The sequence below is a fragment of the Bactrocera neohumeralis genome, chromosome 4 (assembly GCF_024586455.1).
Source record: "Bactrocera neohumeralis isolate Rockhampton chromosome 4, APGP_CSIRO_Bneo_wtdbg2-racon-allhic-juicebox.fasta_v2, whole genome shotgun sequence".
NCBI classification, from domain to species: Eukaryota; Metazoa; Arthropoda; class Insecta; order Diptera; family Tephritidae; genus Bactrocera; species Bactrocera neohumeralis.
Window position 1 is genome coordinate 78,306,544 of NC_065921.1, and position 25,895 is coordinate 78,332,438.

Below are 25,895 nucleotides of genomic sequence, written 5' to 3' on the forward strand. Positions count from 1 at the left end.
TTTTTAGCCGATCAAGGATTGTCAGAATCTCCGACTAATCTCCGAATTTCGAATTAATTATATAAAACACAACGTGAGTTGTAATTTTTATTATAAAATTTAGATATTTTACATGCATATACATATGTATATTCAGAACACATTGGGTAAAATCACACACAGTAACTTCGCAGAACTCCTTTATTTCTCAATCTTGCTGTCTACAATCACTTCTTCGGAAACGCTTTCAAAACAATCATCCACTTCGTTCAGCGTACGATTACAGTACACCGAGTATACGCTCCAAGCGCTCCAACCCTGACGCCGTTGTATAGTCCTGGCGCAGTCCACCGCCTCGGTTATGTCATCGAGCAGCAAAGCGCTACATTTGACATTGCACTCATTGAACGCGTAATATTTGGTGCCATTGTCCGGTTGACACCAATAGCGACTGCTGATCTGAAACAGACCATAGTCGCTGGAGCCGTCCGCATTGCGATTGCCCACGACGTGCGTATTGTAGCGGCTCTCGTAATGGGCAATGCACAGCCACAGCGACAGCTCCGATTTCGGCACATCCAATATGTACAATTGGCCGGCGAGTTCGCAGCGTTGCAGACGACGCGTCTGGGTGGGGGCGGGTGCGTGCACGAGCAACAGCCAAATGCAGCAACAAATGGTTGTGACTGCGGTGGCGGTGGTTGTGCTGCTGGCAGCGGCAGTTGCTATAAATGTTGGCAGTGATCGTTGCACGGCTGTTGCTGTTGCTGTTGCTGTTGACACTTCTTCAGGCCGACGGCGGTGACGCGCTACGTTTTGGCACTTCATTTGCCTGACGTTTTTTGATTAATGGAAACGAATTGGGGAAATAGTTTTGAAGCGTGCGCGTTGGAAATTTATACGAACGCGGATGTAGTTGATGGGTGATAGCTGTCTCGTTGCTGGTAAATGTCGTACTGCGCTGCGGCGCATCGTTTTCGTATGCGTTTGGGGGAAGTCAGTAGCAAATGTTAATTTAAGAACCAACAACGCAACAACAAAACTATGGTCCAAACCGGTTTTATGTTTTGCGAAAATTCATTATGGTAATTACATAGTGTGACTGCCGTTTTTGTTGTTTTTTTTTATGGTTGCACTATTACATTCTGGACGTCCTCGCCAGCGGCTTTGTTGCGACTAGTCGTCTCCGCTTCTTTGCCCCCACAGTCAGCTGCGATATCGCACGTCTTTATTTATTGCAGTTTGTTTTGATCATTGATGTGTTTAATAATGAATATTAAAGAATAAAAATGGCGTGAGAATTATTTATCGTTATCGCGGGTACGCGCATCTTTGTTTACTGCTAGAGTGGCGTTCACAACACGAACAGCTGACTACGCGCCACAAAGTGAATGGAAAGAATATTTTTATTTTCTTTTATATTTTATATCAATGCAAATTCTGACTCATAATTAGTTAAAGGCGGAAGTTAACTTACCTTTAGTATCAATAATAATCCATGGTGCTCGCCTAACCGTTAAGCAGAAGATCGTCAAAGGCTATAATTTTTAAATTCTGTAATCTTGACACAGTATTTGTTGTTGTTGTTGTGAAGTCTGCCTATTTTAAGCCTTACCTTCTTCTTATTATAGCCGAAGTTTACAAGAGCGCGCCAGTCATTCTTCCTTTTCGCAGTTTGGCGCCAATTGGAGATTCCAAGTGTGGCCAGATCCTTTTCCACCTAGTCTTTCCAAAAAAGTGGAGCTATTCCTTTTTCTCTGCTTCCCGCGGCGGGTACTGCATCGAGTACTTTCAAAGCTGTAATGTTTTCGTCCATTCAGACGACACGACCTACCCAGCTTCGCCGCTGTCTCTTAATTCGCTGAACTAAGTCAATGTCGTCGTATATCGCGTACAGCTCATCGTTCCATCGATCGAATGGGATACTCGTCGTTGCCAATGCGCAAGGGACCATAAATCTTCATAACGTCGACTCATCAGATGTTGTCATCGAAGTCCTGACTGTCAACAGTGACATGGGAGCCAAGTCGTGAGTGCGTTTACTGTTTGTTTGATGACAGGAGATATTTCGTCTTGTCCTCGTTCTATACCAGACCCATTTGATTCGCTTCCTTATCCAGTCTGGAGAAAGCAGAACTAACGGTCCTTCCCCATCGTGACGAAGCTTTTTGTATTGCTCAATATCAGTTTACACAGCCGTATTAGTTTTGAGGGGATAAATAATAAAAAATACTAGATACCAAAACGTGTAATTTCGACAGAATTGATCCAAAGAATGGCGTACCGAGTGTAGTTTGGGTCAAGTCCATTTGAAGTAGGTTTTCAGCTCATCATCGTAGCTTACTGACTTCTTATCACCTAAAAGTGAACACAGAACTTACACTACTTGCTGTCGAGAACTTCATTAGTGCCTTCCCAAACAGTTTTTGTACTGCATGAGCCTTTGAAGTTGTTTCCGTTGGTTAAGATCCCCTTTGCAGCTCTCAAATGAAACCAAGCTCATTAAATAATATAAGGATTTAAAGGTTGGAATCAGCTGTGCATGACAATCATAATTTTAATGTATTGTGTGGATTTTCAGTTTGAACATATCTCTTTGAAGAAGTTTCCTTTGGTTAGAATTGATTTTCCAGCTCTCATACGAAACCGAACTCAATAATATTATAACCAAACTCAAATATAATAATAACTCATTTCTTTGAAGAATTTCTTAACCCAATAAGCCGTCTTACATAGAATATCTAATAGAAGAGCCAAACTCGTGGTTCCCTAATGAATCTACGTAACCATCGAAGAACCATTCCCACGACAGTCAGGTCTGCGTAAAAGGAATGGACCCGAATTTTTTTGTCCGTTCAAGGACTGTCAACTCGGCAGAACTCTGCCGCTGCAACAACAACAACAACCAGGGAAGAAGCTGGGTTTTATATCCAGCAAAGAACTATCAAATCAGAAAGATTCAGTTAAATTCTTTAGAACATGTATCCTGTCGCTACAAGATCAACCAAAACTCTTCGGGCCTACGCATTCCGAACGGAACCGAGTTGTCTGGCCATTGGGCCATACTACAGCATACTTTATTTCCTCTCTTTTTGGCAAATTAGTAAGTTCGTGGGGAATGGAAAGTAATCAAGCCTCGTGATCCTCCATCGGATCTCCATAATCGGAAGAAACTCGGAATCCGATAAAGGATTCAACGGAATTCAATCAATTTGTTTGAAGAAAGTTTCTTGTCGCTACAAAATCTCTTTGGCTCTAAGCATTCGGAGCGATTCCGAATATACTATTTAACTGGCCATTGGGCCTCACTAGAGCGTAACTTTTGTTATCTCTTTTGGCAAATTGATATTTCCAATTGTTCTTTTGCAGAAAAATCTCAAACATTTTACTTAATTTTACTTAATTTCTTCACAGTAAGAACTATTAAATTGCCAATTCTTTATTATGATGTAATCCATTAATTCTCTTTCAAGGAACCTTTTATTTGTTTCCTTCACGGTGGGAACTATTCAATTACTAATTTTTCTTATAGCCCATTAATTCTCTTTCGCGGAAAAGAATCGTCGTCGTTCTACTTTGCTATAATTTTTCCAAAACTACAGATCAACTCCAGACGCACATATTTAGACTTCCGTAATGCAATAATTAAAATGTACTTTAGTATGTTGCTCATTTTTCTTTTTGTTTTTGCTCTTTGGCTACGCAGCAATACGTTGCGGTGCCATTGAAGTGCATTAATACCCGCTGGCCCAACACATACTCCCATACACCGGAGCCACATGTGCAACACTTGCACTCAAGTACACGCCGCCCACCTACTGTGGTGCCTCAGCGCGTTGGCTACGCTCTCATCTAATGTTACATATGCTCTGTCGTTCGGCTCAAAGTGTTCATAATTCACGCAGTGGCGATCGACGGGTGATCTCGCGGCAGCCTTGTGGTGCGCCCAACTGCAAGCATATGCCACCGCGTCATGCCTCATTTATTGGAAAGTAAAAAATAATAATTACTGTTAAAAACAAAACAACGAGATTAAACACAAAGCAAACACATTGAATTTGTGCGCGTCGATCGTTGGAGTGAACTCTAATGTGCCTCGGGACTTAAGTACCATCGCGGATCCGAGCGCACATATATCACGGGTGATGGCCTGACACACAAACAAGCTTGTCTGTGTTATAGTATTATTTGTTTGTTTTGCTCCCTCGTTTGCATCTTAAAATTTGCTAGCCTTTGCAATTGCTCGCTTTTCATGGTTTATTTCCTTAATTTGATCGCTTCAAGTGGGCGCAATTGTGAACTGGAAACATGCTTGCCAATTCTACATGCGAGTTTTATATTTTTTTTCGTTTTTGGCTTTAACATATACATATATATCGTCCATAGAGTTTACTTGTGTGTTTAGCTTAGAACAATGTTTCGAAATTAATTCTTCTTTCTCTTTTTCTTTGCAGCACGAGTCCGAGCACACTGAAGGATGTTACAATGGAGCATTCATGTGAGTATTATGTAACAACATGCCATGCATAATACACAGTAGTGGCATTCTATATGTCTAAGAAATCCATCTAAAGCTATGAAAAATAAATAGACAAAAGAAGTTAGGTTGGTTTAGGTTTTCGGCACTGAATTCCGATTGGTAAAATCAAAAATTCCTGAAGATGGGTCGAACTTTCAGATACCGAGAAAGTACTTTGATACCTTCACAAACCTGTTAAGTCGATTTATTTCTTTGGCAGCTGGTGTCCTTAGTTCGGTAGAGCAGTGAAAGCCCAGTGGTTTTGACCTTAGGCTCTAAAAAGCGGAATAACCCTTAATAAAGTGATGATATTCCAAACAATTTAAGTTATTACTTATTAGAGATGTTTTATAGATTTACCGTAACGATACTAATCACACAGCGGCAAAACCCTTATGAATAGAATAAGTCCAGCTTTGTTGATTTAATAGTGCTCACTTGACTTTTTCAATTCAAGTTGGATAAGAAGGATTAGTCTTATGACTAAGAGCAGATTCTAAACGGTTCAAGAACTATTTCAAAACTTTTCAGAATATTTTCGGACTTATTACTGAAGGAATGGTTGGTTGAAAAGTGAGGAGCGTGACCGCAGGGACCGCAGTTATTTTATTCCATCATTGGGTCCATTGTGCTGCCGGATGGTAACCAAATTAAGCCCAGCAACTCAGTGGAGTTAACCTTATTTTTTCTACTCCAGCTGCCTTATCATCTCATGTCTCTTAAGTTGGAGCATCGGGACTGATGGCTGGGTATTCGCATAAATATTGTTCCAGCGTCGCATTATCCTCCGCGTCTTCTGTATTTTGGCGAATCCACTTTTCCAATCATCTGAAGGTGGGATCTTAAAAGAAGGTACCCGCCAGAATACTACAAATTCCTTTTTCGACTAGAAGTAGAAGCTTTTTGGACTGTCTATCATCAATACCACAAAGTAACTTCATGGAGGTGGGATCTTCAAAGAGGGTACCCGCTACAATATTACTAAGTTCCTTTGTTCCTAGAAGTAGAAACTTTTTCATCTGTCTATCATCAATACTACCCCAAAGTAACTTTGTGATATGTGCCTTGTTGCCAGCGTTTCAAGACCTGAGATGTTCCTCTAGGATCCATTGCTTCAAACAACCTTTAAAGGAACTAAGTGGTCGAGGTGTTTCCAGCTGCCCCCGAGCGAGTCATCTCGTCTGTCTTTTCATTTCCTTCTATTCCCATACGATCCATCGTAAACGCACTCTTCCCTACCCCGATAAAAGGGCTAGTTATCCAGAACCGATTCTAAGATTTCCACAAATCCCTCCGTTTACACTCGAAGAGCTGTAACTAGCCATTGGCAATCTTTAGGCCAACAAATCTCCCGGCCCGGATGGGATCCCAGCAGAAATTCTGAAAATAATCGCTGCAGTGCGACCGTCAGTACTATTGAATACGTGCAACGCCTGTCTCGAAGCCGAATATTCCTTGAACCCTGGAAAAAGCAACGTCTGGTGCTAATTAATAAGGGAAAAGAGATCTCAACTTGCCATCGCCATACCGTCCACTATGCATTCTTGAAACAGCGAGAAAACTCTTTGAAAGGCTACTTAAACCCAGACTCGAAGCGGCTATCAACAATGCTGGTGGACTCTCCCCAAAACAACTCAGCTTTAGACCCGGCAGATGAACTCTAGGAGCTATAAAATGCGTCATTGAAAGTGTAGAAGCCGCATAGCTTAGATGGCATAAATACAAAGAATAGTGTTGCTGGCGACTTAAGATGTCCGAAACGCCAACAGCGCTAGAAGGATGGTTATGATCGATGCACTCGAAAGAAGTGTGATCTGCAAGTGGCGCATGCCGCTGCTGTGATGACAGCACTGATGATGCGGCAGGCTTTTTCCACCTATATGACAGGAAACCCAGATAATATTAACCGAGTTACTTACCGAGAGTCTGGTTATTGACTGCTTGCGGACTGTAGGAATACTTCACTCCCTTAACTATATGAATAAACACAAAAAACCTGCCTTTGGTTGTGTCTACATTAGAAATATATAATAAAAAATCCAGATTTTTTCAAACCACGAAGGTAGACGACCACCTTAAATATCTATCCATGGCATGAACCACAGTTTATAAGAGAGTTGGGTTTCAAACCCACTGTCGCTCACTATGTTAGTCATGTTTTCAACCCATAAAATCCCATTTTCGTACATTTTTGCCTTAAACATTTTTCAATATTTATTCTACTACTTAGTTCAATAACTTTTCATAGTAGGTAAGTGAAAAAGTCATACAAATTTTTGACTTAAAGTTGAAAATTAGTTTTGAATTGTGTAAAAAAGAAAAATAAAAAAAGATAATTTTTCATAATCGTACTTTCAAAACTAAATTGAACAACTAATTTAACAAAAATTTCAAATAACTGTAATAAACCACTCAGTTTTGGAACCACTACCAACACATATACACACAACGCACGCATTAGCTGCAAATACCGACAACAATAGCAAAAGCAATTAGCGTATTATAATTAAATAATAAAAAAAGCAGAAAAGTTTAGAATTTCCAACAAAAAAGAAAACGAAACGTCGCCATGCGTCGCAGTGTGTGCAGCATGAATAGTACGCAGGAGTCGAAAGAGAAATTATTTATCTTCAAACGCAGTCCACACACGCCGCTCAGCGAGACAGATTCGAGTGCGGATGGTATAAAGCGCAGCGCTGAGCATATGAAGTTTTCTTTATTTTTATTTTTCTTTAATCTTTTTTTAAACAAAATAAATAAATATAATATTTCGTCTTCTCCGCAGATGGTGTTGGATTTCCCTGTGTCAGCCTACAGGGTCACGGCACGACCTCGCCGCCGGTGCAGGGTCGCTCCGTGCGCGAATTCGAAGAGCAAATGGCTTCGCTGCGCAAAGAGAATTTCAATTTGAAGCTGCGTTTATATTTTCTCGAGGAGAGTGTGCCCGGTTATCATCAAGCGAATGCCGAGGGTCATGAATCGCTTATGAAGCAGCTGATCGAAACAAAGGTACGCACAATTTAATAATATGAAATATATTTTAGCGTTTATTGTTTGTCATTAAATATCTTTTTTTTCTTTTGTGCAGGTTGAAATTGAAATTTTACGTAAGGAACTGGAGCAGAAACAGGAGTTATTAAAGGAAGCTGCGCAGGCTATGAATCACATGGAGGAGATACAGAAAGAAACTGAGTCAAAGGGGCAGGCTTTTATTGAGGAGCTCAAGCAGAAGATACAGTTTTTGGAGGTGAGTAAAGAATTAGTAAATTGGAAAGGGATTTTAGAAAAGAAAAACGCTGAATTTAGGTTAAATAAAACAATATTTTTCAAATAAAACAATATTTTTAAAAATCATAATATTTTTAAAAAATAATAATAAAAAAAATAATATTAAAAAAATAATAATATTGAGAAAATATACTTATTTGATTAAATATTAAAACAATCAGTATGAATTATTTATCATAAAAAAATAATAATTTTTATGAAAATAAAATATTCACATTTGATTTATTTATTTTTTGTACATTTTATATTAATTTACAATTAAAAAAATAAAAATTCAGTGAGATTTATTTAAATTAAATTTTTTTTGTTGCAGTTAAATAATTTAAATAATTTTATATGAGAAAATATTCACAAAAGATTTAATTATTATTTTTATATAATTTATATTAATATTCCAGTTAACGAAATAGAAAATTCCATCATATTTATTCATCTTAAAATAAATTATTTTAAAAATAACACTAAAAATTATTTATAGAACTTTTACTAAAACATTATTATAAAAAATAATGATCTGAACAAAAAAATTAAAAGTTCCAAAAAAATTAATAAAAGTTTACCATAAGAAAAAATTTATAATCGCAGATCTAATTTTCGAAAAAATAAATTAAAAAAAATTCATAAAACTCTACAATAAAAAAAAATTATTACAAATTCCATTTTCGAAAAAAATAAGTTTAAAAAAATTGATACAACTTGACAAATAAGAAAAAAAATGTTATCACAGATCCAATTTTCGAAATATTTCTCTTACAAAAAATACATGTAAAAGTGATAGAAAATTATATAATTATTTTGCATTCCTCTACTTAAAATCTTCTTTTAATTTTCGAAACACAAAAAAAATTAAAATAAGTAATTAGTTTTTAAATTTTTCATAAATAATGTATTATTTTAATCTTTATAAAATAAATTCCAAACTAAAAAAAAATATAAAAAAATCTAGAGGAAAAATGTAAAATAAAATAAAAAATATATATTTTTTAATATAAATAATTATTAATACAAATATGTATTTTTTACTTTTCCATAAAATATATTGTTTTAATCTTCCTAAAATAAATTAAATTTTTTTTAAAATGAATTATGAAATAACATATGTATATTATTTTTTTTATTTTTCCTAAAATAAATTCTAAACTAAAAAAATATTTAAAAAAACCCTAAGTAAAAAATGTAAAATAAAATAAAAAAAAATATATATTTTTTAATTTTCGATAAAAATATATCGTCCAAAAATAAATTAAAATTTTTTTTAATGAATTATGAAAATAAAATATATATTTTTTTTAATCTTCCACAAAATAAATTTGTATAAGCAATTAAAAATATAATTTATTGATTAATTTAATATTAATAAAAATCTTATATCTGAGGTAATGCTTGTAGAGAACATGCCTTAAAAAAATTTAAGGATTGCTACCAAATGGACAGTCCTTAGCTGGATATAAAACCCGGTGCGTTTCAATAACATTGAAGTTACTAACGTTAGAACGGGTTTTTTCGGTTAAATTCGCTTAACCAAAAACCGCTGATAATAAAGGCTTCATATAACAGAGAGAGAGAGAGAGAGAGAATACAATAATAAAAAAATATTGATTTAAGCTTCATATGAATAATTTAAGAACAAAAATTACTAATCACTTCAAGAGCCATATTCAAAGTTCTCCTAACTAACCCATTCGCTTTCATTTCTCGCCGTAGATGGAACGCGATTTGGATAAGACTCAGCAAAGCGGTTTTATGAACGATTTGCTAGGACATTCAGAGATTTCAGAAAATGTCAATACTTTACAAAAAGTTTGTATAATTTTACTTAACTTATTGCTACGCATTATTTAATAATAAAATAAACTAAAAAATAATAATAATAAATGAATTCAATTAAACTCACAAAAAACTCTTTTTTATCTTTTACTTTTCCACATACGCTGCTGCAACATGTTTGGTTGCCCGTTTCAACCTGCAACTACACCGCAGATACGTGAGCTTGAGGGCATGGTCACACAGTCGGAGAGTAAAATAATGGCAATGCAAACACAGAACAACAAGTTCGAAGAGTTGCTTGCGAAGCGTGATGAGACAATCAAGGAATATGAGGAGAAAGTGAAGGAATTGGCTTTCCAAAATGCTGAACTCTTGGAGATGATGGAGAACAAGGAAAAGGATATGGCCAATATTGAGGTAAGTGTGTTGCGCATACACATATAAATCAATTTTGTTGCAGTCAGCATAAAGATTTTGCGTTGCATTTGAGTTGAGGTGTTGCTGAAGTTTGTCAAAGACTTTGGTGCTCACATTAAACTAACAAAACTATGTATTACTGTAAGAAGTGTCTTAACTCCCTGACATTTTAGCCAGAATTGTTAATTTTTTACCTTTATACTCCTATATTTTTAATAAAAATCAACCTCTCATTGCTATAAACTTTCGCTTAAAGCTTAATTTGAAAAGTCTACGTCTGTGTAATGCCGATCTGAAGGAAGATAATAGCAATTTAATTGAAGCTTTGAAGTCCACACAAGATAATTTCCATAAAGAATTTTCAAATATGAAAGTATGTGAAAAGCGCATGCGCGAACAGCAGGATGCATTAAGCCAAATGCAAGTAAGTTTCATAAAAAAGAGTTCTGAGTTGAATTATTAGTTAGATATGTAGTTTAAGAGTTAGAAATTAGTTAGCTATTAGAAATTAAGTTTGTTAGATATCTAATATTTAGTTTTTAGATTCATAAAACATAGTTCATGAGGATTTTTTAGTAGTAAAAAAATGTGTCTTAAATTCACATTTATTGTATAAAGTTTTTAGTTAGAATATACGTAGTGTGATGGGCGAAACATACGAATATCAAGTAACTTCGATTTCGAATTTTTTTTTTAAATACCAATTTTTTTCGAATTCGACTTTTTTCGAATATCAATTCATTTCGAAACATTTGTTAGAATTTGTTTTGGATTTTTAGATTTGATAGAACCAATCATTCCAATTTCGAAAAACTAATTCCAATACAAACTCATCTCGATTTAAAAAAATTTCTAGAATACCAATTTCGATTGAAAAAAAAATCGATGGTAATTAAAGGATTAAATTATTAATTAAAAAATAATATTTTCGATTTCGAAAAAATCAAATTCGATCTATTTCGAAATACATGTTAGAATACTAATTCTTTCGATTTTAAAAAAGGTAATTTCGATTTCGAAAGATCAGTTCGTTTTGATTTCAAAAAATTAATTTCGATATGGAAATATTTGTTAGAATACCATTTTATTTCAAAGTGGGTTAGTGTTTCAATTAACTGCTATGTATTTCAAAATACATATTTATAAGAACACCTATTCTTTCGATTTGTCGAAAGATTTCTTAGCATAAGAATTCATTATGATTTCGAAAAACTAGTTCTAATTCGATTTCAACAAAATTCATTTTAATTTCGAAAGATACATATTTTCGAATTCCAATTCTTTTCAATTTCGAAAATTTTCTGCCAAATCACTTCAGTTCGAAAGATTTCTTCTAATACCAATTCATAACAAAATCGAAAATGTTGTTCGAATATTAATACATGACGATTTCGAAGTATCTGTTTAAAATAAATTCAGAATTACTTCGAATAATTTAGATTTCGGAAAATTTTTTCGATTATCAGTTCATTTTAAATTCGAAAAATGTATTTGAATATTTATACATTTCTTTTTTGAAAATTTTTTCGAATGTCAATACATCTCGATTTCGAAGTATTTGTTTAAAATAAATTAATTTAAATTTAGAAAAACTGCTTCAAAAATTTCGATTTCGAAAAGTATGTTCTGATATTATTTCATTTCGAATCTAAAAGATTCTACGAATATCAACTCATTTATAATTTGAAAATTTTGTTCAATACAGTTCGATTTCGAAATATTTGCTGTATATTTCGATATCGAAGTATTTATTTGGAATCCAATTCATTGAAATTTCGAAAAACTGCTTCGAATAATTTCGATTTCGAAAAAATTGTACGGAGGTCAATTCATTCCGAATTCTACGAATATCAGTTAATTTTAAATTCGAAAAAAATATTCCAATATCAATAAATTTTTTTTTGAAAGATCTTCGAATACCTATACAAATACCAATTCTTTGAAATTTCGAAAACTACTTCAAATAATTTCGATTTCGAAAAATTTGTTCGGATATCAATTAATTTCGAATTGAAAAGAATTATTTGAATATTAGTTCATCTTTTTGGAAATCAACTCATTGAAATTTCGGAAAACTATTTCGAATAATTTCGAAAAACATCGACATTCGAACTTCACTTTTAAATAATTTAAAAGTTGTACAATATGCTATAATTTTTTTTTTTTTTTATTATATGGAATTATCATACAAAGTATTTCAAGTATTAAGCTTAGTAGCTTATATTAAGTACTCGTTCCAAAAGACAACGTATAACCCTATGAGAAGTAACAATCTACCACGTTGATGCCGGCTTTTGTTCCATAGTCCATAGTTTCGAGAGTAGTTTTGAGTTTTCGAAATTTAACATATCGGCAGTTGTACAAAGTACAAGTATTCACGCTGTTCCGAAATTTAATTTTGTATTATCCACCTAAAAATTATTTCCATCCACGTACTGCTGATTTCACTCCCATCAACTAACCTACCAACAGTCGACAATTTCCCTCAAGACCGCGAATACCGCACGCCTGCTCGAACGCATACAAGACTACGAGAAAATGGTGACCAAAATGAATTTCGAACGCAATTTAGCCAAGCGCGAAAATCGCTTTTTCCGTGCCATCATCGGCAAGCTGCAGCGCAATAAGAACGAATGCTTCACCATCGAAAAGGAGGAGTTCTACCAACAATATGCGCACGAGTACGACGAGAAGCCCGTCGATTGTAATAAACAATACGAAATGAATTATCGCGACATGTTGAAGGGACGTGGCGATTTTCATGGTGAATATTTGCTAAAGCACAAATTGCTGGTGAACTATAGCAACAATGCCAAGTACAGCAGCAGCAAAGTGGTGGAGAAGTGTGAACACGATATGCCAGAGAGCAAGACAATTGTCAAATGTTGTTATCTAAATGATGGTTGTGCGCGCCACCGCGGTTTAGGCTTGAGTAGCGGTGATGGTGGCGGCTATGGCGGTGTTGGCTTCAGCTGTGAAGAGCTGGAAGATGATGGCGGTCATGAGCCAGCATTTCCCATACGCTATACAATCAGCGATGCGAGCATGTTTGGCGGCTGTGATGCCGGCGGCGTTGGCGGTGCTTGCGCATCGCACTCGGGCAGTTGTACTTCGTTGCAGGCGAACTTTTCGGCAGCAAGCCTTTATTGTGGTGACGTCGAAACGCCGCCAGTCGCAGATAGGGAATGTATGCAGGTGAGCGTGTTGTCTTTGGGTGTGTTGTGTTTTTGGTGACTTTCATCGGCATTTTTTTTTATAAAAAATTACAGCATAAGCGGCACAGCCCATTGTCCAATGTGGATGGCGTACGTTTTGTATATTCAAAATTTGGAAATTTTTAGCACAACTCACGCATTACTATATAACGCTGCAAACGCTCTATCTAAATATTGGTCCAACACGAGGCTTGAGGCGTGCGGCAGTTGCCAAGTTCAGGGACGTCAAAGCTTAAATGCCGTTCAAAATTCTATGCACAAAACATTGTATGCAACGGCGCTGTGAATGAGCGTTAATTATGCTGTTTTCAGTACGCATGCGCAACAACTCCTTCAACATTACACTGATTTCTTGTACTACAATACAATTTTGTTGCATATTCTTACAAATTATCATAAATTTCTTTTTCTATTATATAACATTAGTACTTGTATGTATGTATATGTATATATTTATTTATGTGTGTATTTTACGACGGATTTTTTGATATTTGAGTTTAGTACACATGTATGTACATATATTTTGTAAAAAAATTGCATGTTTGTAAAAAATTTTGAGAACCTAAATAAATTGCATTTATTTTTGCTACACTTTTACTCAAAGCTCAACTCAAATGCAAAGCAAAAGCTCGCAAGCATCATCACTACTTTCATTCATATATATTTTTGATTTCAAATTTACTAATTTCACAATTTATTTTACATGCGCATGCGCAGCGCGACTTGAAGGAAAAGAAGATCGCGTTGGCTGATAAATTGTGCGAGTTGGACGATGCGCAACAGGAGTTGGTGAAGCTGCGCAAAAGCTATGACACCGCCTGTCGTACGCTGCAACAGCTCTTGCAACGCGAGAAGCAGCAGCAACAAGATGGCGGCAATCGTGCTTTGAGCGACTCGGAGGCCTTGCAAAATCACTTGCAGAAATGCGATCATGAGCATACGATCAAGAATCTTGAAGCCGAAGTCAAGAAGAAGACTGCAGCCTTGCAGGTAAGCAGCAAGATTTTATTGATTTTTGAAAAATAATAGATAATAAGACTAAGTAACCAAGAAAATGGGCTGAAATCGATTATAGTTATACACCGAACAGCAGAAAATGTGGGAGACACTATAAATATACATATGTATGTAAACGATCAACGTGTCAAGCTGAGAGGATGCTGCCATGCCCGTCTGACCTTGGCATATTTGCTGACTTCAAGGGGGTGTTTAACTATCTAAGCTGAGATCGAGTGGTGCAACGGCTGGAGTAGCTTGGCTGTCCGGAAATTACACTTTGGCGGAGTTAATTTTGGAACAGTAGGGCCTCTCTGGTCGAGATGAATGCGAGCGTGGAGATTGGAGTGGTTCGTGGCTGCCTGCGGGGTTCCAGCTGTGGTCTTTATATTTAGGACCTTATGATAGACTCTCTGCTTGGGCAGCTCGAGGCACTCTAAAAGTGTTGTGCGTATGAGGACGACTTGCTTCTTCTCTCGCGGTCGGTCCGAGCGGGCGGCGGGACATTTCTTAGAGATTGTAAAAACTTGATGTTTTGGAGCGGGGGAAACACATCGGTGGAAGAAATGGTGACAATGCTGCTTAAGGGCAGATTTTCGCCGATTCGTCCACCGATTATCCGGGTGAACGAAGTCAGCATCAGCTAAGTGACGCAAGTCAAACATGATCAGAGTAAAAGAATGTCTTTCGTTCAACACTTTCCGAATGTGAAGGTGCGACTGCAGGCAACCGTAGGCAAAGTAAGACGCATTTTGCAGAGATTGGGGTCTCGGACGTCGTGCTGTTCGCACCATATATCGTGACTTGTGTGAGGACTGTGCCACTTATGGAGCCGCTGTATGGTGGGAAGCAGCTACGACAGTCTTGGGGTGCCAAAAACTTCTTGTATGGTGCTTGCCTGTTTGCTTGTATGTCGCACCGTCTCAAAGGATGCTATGCAGGTTATGTTAGATGCAATTCCTCAACCTGATTGTCATACAGCGTGCTGTTGCATTCAGGTTAAGAAAGGGCTTGAGTGTGTCATTGCTGCGGAATGACTGGATTCTTGATGATAATGTAGAGAGGGAGGGATATCTAGGGAGCAGGAAGCTTCTAGATGATAGCTTCAGGTGTAGGTGTCAAGACCGTTGGAACTATAGTCCAAAGGTCTAGTGACTTATGAGTACATTCGGGACGATGGATTTGTTGAGGGTAACCCAGACTTCAGATTTTGTCTGAGTCTGGGTTTTCTGCTCACGGGGCATGGGCCTCTGAATGCATTTATGCATCGAAGGAAACTTTCTGATAGGTCGGGTTTTTTTTGTGGGACGGGGGTAGAGAACAGGGTGCATGTAATTATAGAACTGATGGACTTATGAATGTTTTGAGGTTAGTGAAGTGATCTCCACTAGTCGAAATGCCGAACAGTTAGGGTCGTTTGCGCTTGAATTGCTTAGGCGCGATGACGTTTATCTGAGAATTGGGTTTAGCTTCTTGAATGAATGGTGTGTGCGTGTAAGGTATGGCAGAAGTTTTAAATGGGCCTCGTATACTACCAAGGTAGTTAGTGTGTCCATTCCACATTGCCAATTGGTACTGAAAGTGCCCGGAATTTTCAGGGCTCTGATCAACGCATTGATTTGATCCGTTGTGCTTTTGGGCGCCGTGAGGCAAGGCTGTCGTCAGCAGGTACCCACGTTAAACACACCGGACGTTATCCGTCTACCCGTCTGTATATACGCGAACTAGTACCTCAGTTAAAGTTGAGACGTTCTTTTATCCCCTTCTTTAAAACGTCACTATTTATCACCACTTTTATTTACTCTTCAAAATAAGCGAACTCAAATTTTTAATTTAATTTTCTTTTCATGCTCTTCCGCCCACGCAGAATCTCGTCAACAATGAACTTTGGCAAAAGAATCGTGAAATCGAACGTCTCACAAAGTTGGTCAATGCTAATACGACATCACCACTCTCACCAACAGCCGCCCGCAAGAATCTTGAGTCCCTCCAATTGCAGCAATCATTCACCGAAAGTGACTACGCCAAAGCGCTGGAGCACAACAAACTGCTGCAACGTAAAGTGGATGTGCTGAATCAGCGTTTGATCAGTGGACGTAGCAATGAAGCGCTGATCGAAGAATTGCGCTTGGAAGCGCGTACAGCACGTGCCGAAGCCGACAATGCAGAAACCTGTCGAGTCGCATATGCAAAAGTTTTCGGTGCGCTATCGGATCGTCTCTACGAGTTGGCCGGTTTCCTCAATTCGCTTATGAAGCACAAGGAGGTGTTGAGCTTCCTGTCAACGGATCGACGACGTGCCATGCGCACGGCTGTCGACTGCAGTCTCGATTTGTCGACGAGCATACGTGAGACGCTGACCACCGGCGATCAAAGCTTTGAAGGTTTAAGCAATTTATCGCGCCTGCTATTGGACGACGATGAACATGACGTTGTTGGACTCACCAATAAGACATTCAATTCGCACGAACAATTGCGTGCGCGTCACTCCTTCGATGTGCTGCGCTCGGAGAATAAGGCTTTGCGTAAGATATTGGATAGTCGCCGCAGTTGTGGCGGCACTGCGGACTATGCGAAGGATGCCAAAGACCGACGCTCATTGCCACCATTTTTGTTGGATAATCTGAGCGAATCGGAGGCCTGGTCCGAACCAGATCGTCAAGTATCGATGGCGCGCATCGGACTGGAGGAACACGGCGCTGCAGCGGCAAATGTCTCAGTGAAGGACACGATCAGCAAGCAAGCGCCTGCAACAGCCGACACTGACAGCGAGAGCGAAAGTGATGCCTTGCAGCAGAGCCGCACAACAAAATTGCGCAATCAGGAGCGTATTGCGCAGCTGGAGAAGTTGATTGCACAGCGTGATGAGCGCATCTTAATGGTGCAGTTTCAATTGGTCGAGGCTGACAACAATCTGAAGAAGGAATCTCTACGTGCCATATCGCTGACGCAAGAAGTCGAACAGTTGCGTCAACGCAATGAAGAATTAATCACCGATCTAATCGCGATCGGCAGTGAGCCATCCAATACTAGCAACCCTACCATCAACAGCTCGGTTATACAGCGGCAGATTGATGAAAAAACGCGCGCCGTCGAACAATTGCAAGCGGAGCGTGATCGTATCGCGGTGGAGGCGCGACTCGCCGAAGTGCAAGTGGGCGCGCTGAAGGCCGACATTGAAGACATCAAGCAGAAGTATGAAATACAATTGAAGTTGGCCAGCGAAAAAGAGCGTCAGCGCTTGGATACGCTCAAGCATGAATTGGAGGAGCTCATGCAACAGCGCCTGAAGGAGCAGGAGCGCATACACAAGGACACATTGACGCGTGAATGGATTGCACGCACCACTTACGAAGAGTGCAAAGCGCAATTAACCGAACTGCAAACACAATACATTGAGGCGCAACGCAACATCGACTACCTGACGGAAAACGAGCAAGAGCTCAAAGAATCGCTGATCACCAGCGAAATGGAAGTGCGCAGCCTGAAAAAGCAATTGGACGAAAGCGTGCTGCAAGCATCCAAATTTATTACCGAACGCACAAAACTATACAATGAGAAGTTGCAAGTAGAGAAACGTTTAATGGACTTACAACAACAGCTGAGCACAGCTGAAATACAACACACGACAACAGCACAGCGTGTCAAAGAGCTGGAAGCGCTGCAACAAACGCTGAACGAACAATTGGCGCAAGCGCAATTAGCCTTGGCAGCTAAACGCCTAAATGCCAGCGATGCATCTCAGTCGGGCTATGCCTCGGACGAAGTGCAGAAGTCAAGTACGAAACGCGAAAGCAATTCGTCACCCGATTTGGGTATACACAGCGATACGGGACGTGTGTCTAGCGTGGAATTGTCAAATCTGCAGCGCTCGCTGCTAAAGACTGTGCCTATGCCCAGCGGTGGTGAGAAGGTCACGCAGGAAGGTGTGTACTCATATATATTATTAACGTTTTGTGTTAAAAATGTATTTTGTAAGTTATCCCAAGAATATTGTGTATCACGTGCCAAAGTAGTTTTGAAAGTATGAAGTGTTTTCGGTAGGAAACGTCGGCGATCTTATAAAATTTATAAAAATAATCAGCGTATTGAGCTGAGTCGCTCAGTTTTTGAGAAATCAATGCAATATTTTGCAGTTGTCTTTTTCCCACCAAGAAGCTGCTCATTTGTCAGAACCGCCGATATCGGACCACTGTAACAAACTGAGCGATCCAAAGCAAGTCCTTGTATGGAACTTTTTTATTTGACAAGATATCTTCACGAAATTTGGCATAGTTTATTTTCTAAGGCAATGCTATAATATCCGAACAAATTGTTCAGATCGGGTCACTATAGCATATAGCTGCTATACAAACTGACCGTTCAAAATCAAGTTCTTGTATGGAAGAGTTTTTTATTTGAAAAGATATCATCATGAAATTTGGCATGGATTGTTTTCCAAGGCAACGCTACAATATCCGAACAATTTGTACAGATCGGACCATTATAGCATATAGCTGCCATACAAAGTGGCTTATCCAAATCAAGTCCTTGTATGGTAAAGTTTTTTATTTGAGAAGTTATTTTCACGAAATTTGGCATAGTTTATTTTCCAAGGCAACGCTACAATCTCCGAACAATTTGTACAGATCGGACCACTATAGCATATAGCTGCTATACAAACTGACCGTTCAAAATCAAGTTCTTGTATGGAAAACTTTTTTATTTGAGAAGTTATTTTCATGAAATTTAGCATCTATAATTTCCCAGCGCAACGGTACATTCTCCGAACAATTTGTACAAATCGGGCCACTATATCATATAGCTACCATACATATTGGCATATAGTTAAAACAAGTCCTTGTATGGAAAACTTCTTCATTTGAGAAGATTTTTTCCTGAAATTCGGCATAGATTGTTCTCCAAGGCAACGCTACAATTTCCTATGAAAATTGTTTCGATCCGCCCATTATAACATATAACTGACTATTATAGCTTCCGTATTTTTCTTATATTTTTTCTCATTACTAATCACAATACCTTTTACAGATGTCAGATACAGCAAACAGGATAAGAGTAGCATGAATGCACTAGCGAGCAAGCGTCCACAACACAGCTCATCCTCTGATCTGGGTATTGAGAGCGATACGGGACGCACGTCCAGCATGGATATCAAAAATGGTACGACAATATTTAAAAATAATGTTTTTTTTTCTAATACTAAACGCTTTATTTACCATCCAAATATACAGAATCCCCAACCCGCACAGAGACGGATGACAGCAACACAGAGAATAAGATGAGTGTGGCGAACGTAAACACGAGTGCCACCGCCACCGCTGGCGCCAACGCAGGCACCCACCCCATACACGATTGCATTAAGGTAGAACAAGAAAATGCCGAATTGCGACGCAAACTCGTACAAACGAAGCGCGCATTCGAAGAGACCTATAAGAAATTGCACATTGCAAATCAGCGTAAAGAAACCTTCCAGAAAGAGATTAAAGATCAAATACTAAAAACGAAAAATGTACTAAAATATGCGCGCCTACATATGGCTAAAGTGCAGCAACCTAATGCACCACATCATCATGAAACCGAAGCACATGAGCAAGAAACACAACACAATCAACAACAGCAAAAACAACATCATCATCATCAACAACAACAACAACGTAATGTAACAAATGATGGTGGCGCCAGCACGTCCAAATCAAGTAGTGATGCACCGCATTAATGTGTTATTATTGTTTTTGGATGGTACATACATCCAAATACATGCACAATCACACTCACGCACACACAAACAGCGAGATTACTAAATTTTAGCGCAAAGTGAATGTAACTAAATGCACATGCAGTCAATTAATTGCAATTGCACTCACTTCGCATTAACCACAGATACACACACACAGACAAATATATTTACATGACATACCTATATGCTAATTTAGTCAAATATTAGTTTATTTAGCACATAAATGCTAGTTCTTAAGTTATTTTTTGTAGCGTTTAAGCACTTTACCCATACATACATACATGCTTACACATATATACTGTATAAGGAAGTTATTTTTGTTATTGTTTCATTTTTGCTATTCAACCTATGCACATTGTATGTATTTATAAAATTTGTTGTTTGTATGTAAAAATTGTGCTCGCGTCTAACTTTAAGTAATTTAGTTAATTAACTTCATATTTCCATTAGCATGACATACATACACTTACATAGACGTATATTTATTAATTAACAAAATGTCCTAAGTAAAATAATTTATATTTGTAATGTTATTTTAGTATAGTCAATGACTCATATTTCATATTTTTGCTTAAATGTCTAAGTTTGGGAATTAATTTAAAGAAATCAGCATGTTGAATGAAATTTTATAAGAAAAATAATTTAATATAATAAAAAAAATCAACCTTGTTTTTGAAACAAAGTGGTTGTTGAGTAAATGAAGCCCAGTAGTGTTTATAAAAAAATCAAAACTTTAGTTTTATATTTAATAATTTTTTGAATAACTAACCTGAAAAAATAACTACAAAAATAATTTTTATTTATTCTTCAAATCTTTTATACACAACCATCATAAATAATTTTTTAAAATTTATTTTCATGTTTTTTTATTAATAACTAACCTCAAAAAATAACTATAAAAAATATTTTTATTATTCTTTAAATGTTTCATATACAACCATCAACAAAACATTTAATTTTTTTTTAATTAGTTTAGAAAAAAAATTTCATTTAATAACTTTTCCACTTATGAACAACTAAAAACCCGAAAAGCAGCACGAGTCCTCGCAAAACTAGCTAGAAATCCTACCGAGTGCCATTTTCACCGTTAACTGAAAAATAACGCGCCATATTTTCAAATCACTTATTGAAATATAAATAATTTTTAAATAAAAAATAATAATATTAATTCCCAAAAAAATAATTTTAATACACAAATATATGAACACAAAAAATTAATAAAGCATATCCTAATTTCTAATGCCATTAATTTAGTTTATTAATTAGCATGTATAGTGGCTATGCCGTTTTTACTTCGCATATGCATATAGTAATAATTTAAATATGTTAGTGTTTAAAACTAATATTTGAAGTATGTTAATAATCCCTGCTAAAAGACTTAAATACTAGTAAATAAAAAATATTTGTTTTAATGGAAAAACTTGATTTGAAGCAAATTTTATTAGACAATTTCATTGAATTTTATTTTTGTTTTTAATTTTTATTATTGTTATTATTATTATTATAATATTTGAAATATTTATAATTATTTTTTAAACCTTTTTTTTAATTCTTATTTTTTATTTTATTTTAATTATTTAAATTTTTTTTAGTTTTTTTTTTGTTAATAATTTTTTTTATTTTTATTTTAATATTTGTTATAATTTTTTTATGTTTTTTCTTTATTATTATTTTAATTTTTTTTTAGTTTTTTTATTACAATTTTTTTTTGTTTTATTTTTTATTTTATTGTTTCATTTTTATTTTATTTTTCAATTTTGATCTTTTTATTGATCCTAAAATGATTATATCACATTTTTTCACTAAATTATTTTATTATTTTGTTTTAATATTACAAAAATATATTTTTTATGCATTTTATTTTTTATTTACTTATTTTTCTTCTATTTTTTATCTTCTGAAAAATTATTCTTTACTTTTAGTTTTATTTTTTGACAAGAAAAATACTTATTTATCTACATAGTTTTCTAAATTATGCATTTTATTTAATATATTGCTAGCCCATTTTATTGAAAGCTTTATCATTTATTTTTATATCATAGTTATTACTTTTTATTTATTGTTTTTATTTTTGTTAATTATTTTTATTTGTTTATTTTTTATTTTATATTTTCAAAGGTGTTTGATTTTTTATTGATTCTTTAATTATTATAGAATTGTTTTTTAACTTATTTTTTTTTTTAAAGCATTTTACATTTAATTTATTTATTTTTCTTCTATTAAGCATAGAGTTTTTTTTGTTTTTTTTTTTTATGTTAAACTACGTTTTTGCCAAAATGTTACAACTAAGCGATAAGGAAAAAATTTAAAAGGTCATAAAAAAACTGACACATACGAACGCCAAACCCTTTGAGGGTTTTACTATACTGTCATAGTACCATCACCCTGACTTGGAATTTCTCACCCCCTAGACAATAATCCCAAAAATGTTCCACAGTTTTATTATCATTGTATGTTTTTTAAAGAAAATATTACTTCTCTATTTATTCTAAATTGTATGTTTTAATTTTTAAATGTCTTTTACATTTATTTGGTACCTTAACATTTATTTTGACTTTATTTATATTTATTTTTTCATTATTAATTTTTATTTTTTTTCTTTTAAATTTTTTTTATTTTTTTTTTTCTTTTAAATTTTTTTAAATTTATTCTTACTATTTTTAATGTTTTTATCTCTATTATTTTTTTCTGCAAAAATTTCAATTCTATTATATTAATAAAAAAAAATTTATTTTTTACTCGATTATTTTTTTTTCTACACCAGTCACGATCTCTTTTGCATCAATTTATGTATAAACCTGTTAAAAACATGTTCCTTCACTTCATTAACAGCTCTGCAGATAGCAATTAACATTACATTAAAAGTATGCAAATACAGCACTTAAATAAAAAATAATAATATTTGAGAAATTAAAAAATAAAAGAAAATACCTGAAACGAATAAAACTTAACAGTGAAAGCGTTATAACACTGTTTAATATTTTTTTTTTAGAAAAACGACAACAATTTTAGTTCAAAAGAATTTGTATTGAGAAATAAATAATTAAAATATGAATATTAAAGAGCATATATAATTTACCAAGTGCACTAAACACGCCGCATAATATTGGTAAATCCGCCATTTTGAATTCCGCGTAATCCATAGTGATATATGTATATAGCTTTTTTTCTTAAATTAAGTCAATTAAACTATCAAAAAGCGTGACAAATTGGAATAACAGCAAAAGAAAACTTTCACATTCTCAACAATGTTGCTGTATATATGTTGCTGGGCACATATAGTATGTTTATTGTTGGCATAACATTGACATGTGTGCTTAACAGCAATGTTGCTGGATATATGTTGATGGACACATATTTGTAACTGTTGACATTAGCTGCTTTGTTGCTAGACACGCATATGTCTGCATGCTTTAATGATTGATGAAAAGAAAATGCACAAATTCCTGTAGGCTGAGTGCATATTTGTTGTTATATACATAAATGAAAGTTTTATATTATTAATATTTTGATTTTACATATCATCTGCATACATCTATCATCTGTAAAAAAAAATAATGCATAATTTTATGTTAAAAATTTTTTTAATATAAATATAAACATTGATTGATAACTGCTTGTGCAATTCGTAATCAAAATATCAGTTAAAATCTACACAGAACTACAAAGTATGCGAATACTAATTAAAAAAAATATCTTAAAAAATTAAAAATATCTTTAAAATTAAAATCAAAAAATTAAAAAATATCTTCAAAATTGAAATCAAAAATCAGTTTTCTCACATGCTTCCGCCGCTTAGTAGAATTTTATTTTATTTCATTTTTTTATTATTTCTTTTAGTTAGCTATCGCAGAGGATATTGAGGACTTCATCTAAGCATCCTGGCTTTGAAACGATAAACGGCATGAAAGAGCGCTACAGCCAAAAAAATTATGCAAATTTTTTATTATGTATTAATTTTTAAAAACATTTTTTTATTTATTAATTAATATTTATTTTTAAGAACTTATTTTTTGTTATTTAATAATTAATATTTATTTAATTTTTTAATTATTAAATAATATTTATTATGCTTTCATAAATAATTTTTTTAAGTTTTTTTTTAGTTTTATTATTTTAATTTCACAATTTATTTATTTTTAATATTATATTAATTTCAATTGTTTAGACGTTAAGAAATATTATTTGAATCTTTTCAGTTTTTTTCTCTAAATTTGATGCAGTTTTTGTCTGCTTTTTGAACCTAACAGTCTGACACAAAAGAGTTGTTACTAAAATCTCTATTTATATACAGCTCTAAAACGACACAAATTAATTTTATCAACTTAATAAAAATAGTAATAAATTAAAAAATTAAAAATTAAAAAAAAATTAAAATAAAAATTATAATTTACTAAAAACAAAATAATTTATTGGAAAAAAGTAATAATTTATTACAAAAACATAATGTTAATAAAAAATAATTTTAATAAAAATAAATATTACTAAAACATAATTTAAAAAAAATGTTATTAAAAAATAAATTTAATAAAAAAATAGTAAAAAATAATTATTTTAATAAAAAAGTAATATTAAAAAATACAATTTTTTAATACACTATCTTCGAAAAATGTAAATGTTAAAAATATTAATGTAAATAAATAATGTAAATTGTTATTAGCTATTAGAGGCAAGTTAAAATATTTTTAGTAACAATTTTTTAAGAAAATTATTAAACAACTGTTAACAAAAATACTTATAAATCCACTTAAAGTAGTATAAAACGATTTGGTTTCGAATGTTACACATAAAAATCCGTAAGCAATAAAACACAAACTCAGAGCGACATTAATACATTTGAATATTATATATAAACAACAAATATAACGTTTTTATAGATTAAAATGATGTAGTTATTTATTAAAGAGAATAATGTATACACAATTTGTAACAAATGTATGTATGTAAATAACTCGTGTTTTTATATTCATAAAATGTAATTATTTAACGAAAAATAAAAAAGCGAATTTTAAGAAAATATTTTGATTTTTATATTGTGAAGAGGGTATATTAAGTTTGCCACGAAGTTTGTACCAACCTAGAAGGAAACGTCGTAGGTACTTATAGTACACTCATATATAGTTATTAATGATCAGCGTGACGAGCTAAGTCGATTTGGTCACGTCCGTCTGTAAATACGCGATCTAGTCAATCAGTTTGTGAGATATCAGCCTGAAATTTCGCACAAGTCATTTTCTCCACAAGAAGCTGCTTATTTGCCCGAACCGACGATATTGAACCCCTATAGCATATTGCTGCCATACAAACTGTTCGATCAAAATCAAGGTCTTGTATGGAAAACTTTTTTATTTGCTAAAATATTTTCACGAAATTTGACATCGACTATTATTAAATGCAATGCAACAATCTCTGAGCATTTTGTTCAGATCGGACATCTATATCAAATAGCTGTCATACAAACTGATCGACCAAAACCCAGTTCGTGTATGAAAAACTTTTTTATTAGACAAGATACCTTCATGAAATTTGGCATAAATTATTGTGAAAGGTAGCTCAACCATTTTCGAACTTATTGTTCGGAACGAACGACTATAGCATATAGCTGTCATACAAACTTATCGATTAAAAACTAGTCCCAGTATAGAAATTTTACATATTTGATAAGATATCTTCATGAAATTTTGTATAGATTATTATCTAATGTAGCGCTACAATTTCTGGCGATATTTTTCAGATCGGACCACTATATGATATAGCTGTCATAGAAACCGAACGATCAAAATCTAAAACTTTTGTTTTAGACAAGATACTCTCACGAAATTTGGCCTGGACTGTTGTGAAAGGCAATAAATTGTTCAGATCGGATGACTATAGCATATAGCTGTCATATATTTTTATACTTTTTATGCTACAGGGGATGCATCACAAAAAAGCATAACATCAAAAGCAAAAACACTTGAGAAAGCATAGGCAAAGC

General features: G+C 34.5%; 2 protein-coding genes and 1 long non-coding RNA gene across 8 annotated transcripts in view; 1 reads left to right on the forward strand and 2 right to left on the reverse strand.

Annotated features, from left to right (window-relative positions):
* Positions 1-24,935, forward strand: part of LOC126755503 (centrosomin) — a 63,706-nt gene extending 38,771 nt beyond the window's left edge. For 2 of the 6 annotated variants that reach the window (XM_050468116.1, XM_050468120.1), the window contains 10 exons: positions 4,434-4,477; positions 7,284-7,507; positions 7,587-7,745; positions 9,491-9,586; positions 9,767-9,970; positions 13,903-14,175; positions 16,049-18,107; positions 19,210-19,341; positions 19,413-19,877; positions 23,759-24,935. In XM_050468116.1, coding sequence (XP_050324073.1) covers positions 4,434-4,477; positions 7,284-7,507; positions 7,587-7,745; positions 9,491-9,586; positions 9,767-9,970; positions 13,903-14,175; positions 16,049-18,107; positions 19,210-19,341; positions 19,413-19,877; positions 23,759-23,781 — 3,679 coding nt within the window. In that variant the 3' untranslated portion in view covers positions 23,782-24,935. Of the gene's footprint in view, positions 1-4,433; positions 4,478-6,774; positions 7,180-7,283; positions 7,508-7,586; positions 7,746-9,490; positions 9,587-9,766; positions 9,971-13,902; positions 14,176-16,048; positions 18,108-19,209; positions 19,342-19,412; positions 19,878-23,758 lie in introns of those variants that run through there. The other 4 variants (XM_050468122.1, XM_050468117.1, XM_050468121.1 and 1 more) reach the window with 4 other exon arrangements.
* On the reverse strand, positions 137-979 carry LOC126755518 (lysozyme 1). Its single transcript, XM_050468156.1, has one exon. The coding sequence runs from the start codon at positions 805-807 to the stop codon at positions 181-183; it is 627 nt and encodes a 208-aa protein (XP_050324113.1). The 5' UTR covers positions 808-979; the 3' UTR covers positions 137-180.
* LOC126755521 (uncharacterized) lies at positions 22,503-22,984 on the reverse strand. The gene is made up of 2 exons (XR_007666496.1): positions 22,658-22,984; positions 22,503-22,591 (listed from the first exon to the last, which is right to left on the reverse strand). It is a non-coding gene; the product is annotated as an uncharacterized LOC126755521 (long non-coding RNA).
* Positions 24,936-25,895: the final 960 nt, after the last annotated feature.

Coding starts and splice junctions, on each gene's coding strand:
- LOC126755518 (XM_050468156.1), bottom strand. CDS start 807: ATGAAGTGCCAAAACGTAGCGCGTCACCGCCGTCGGCCTGAAGAAGTG.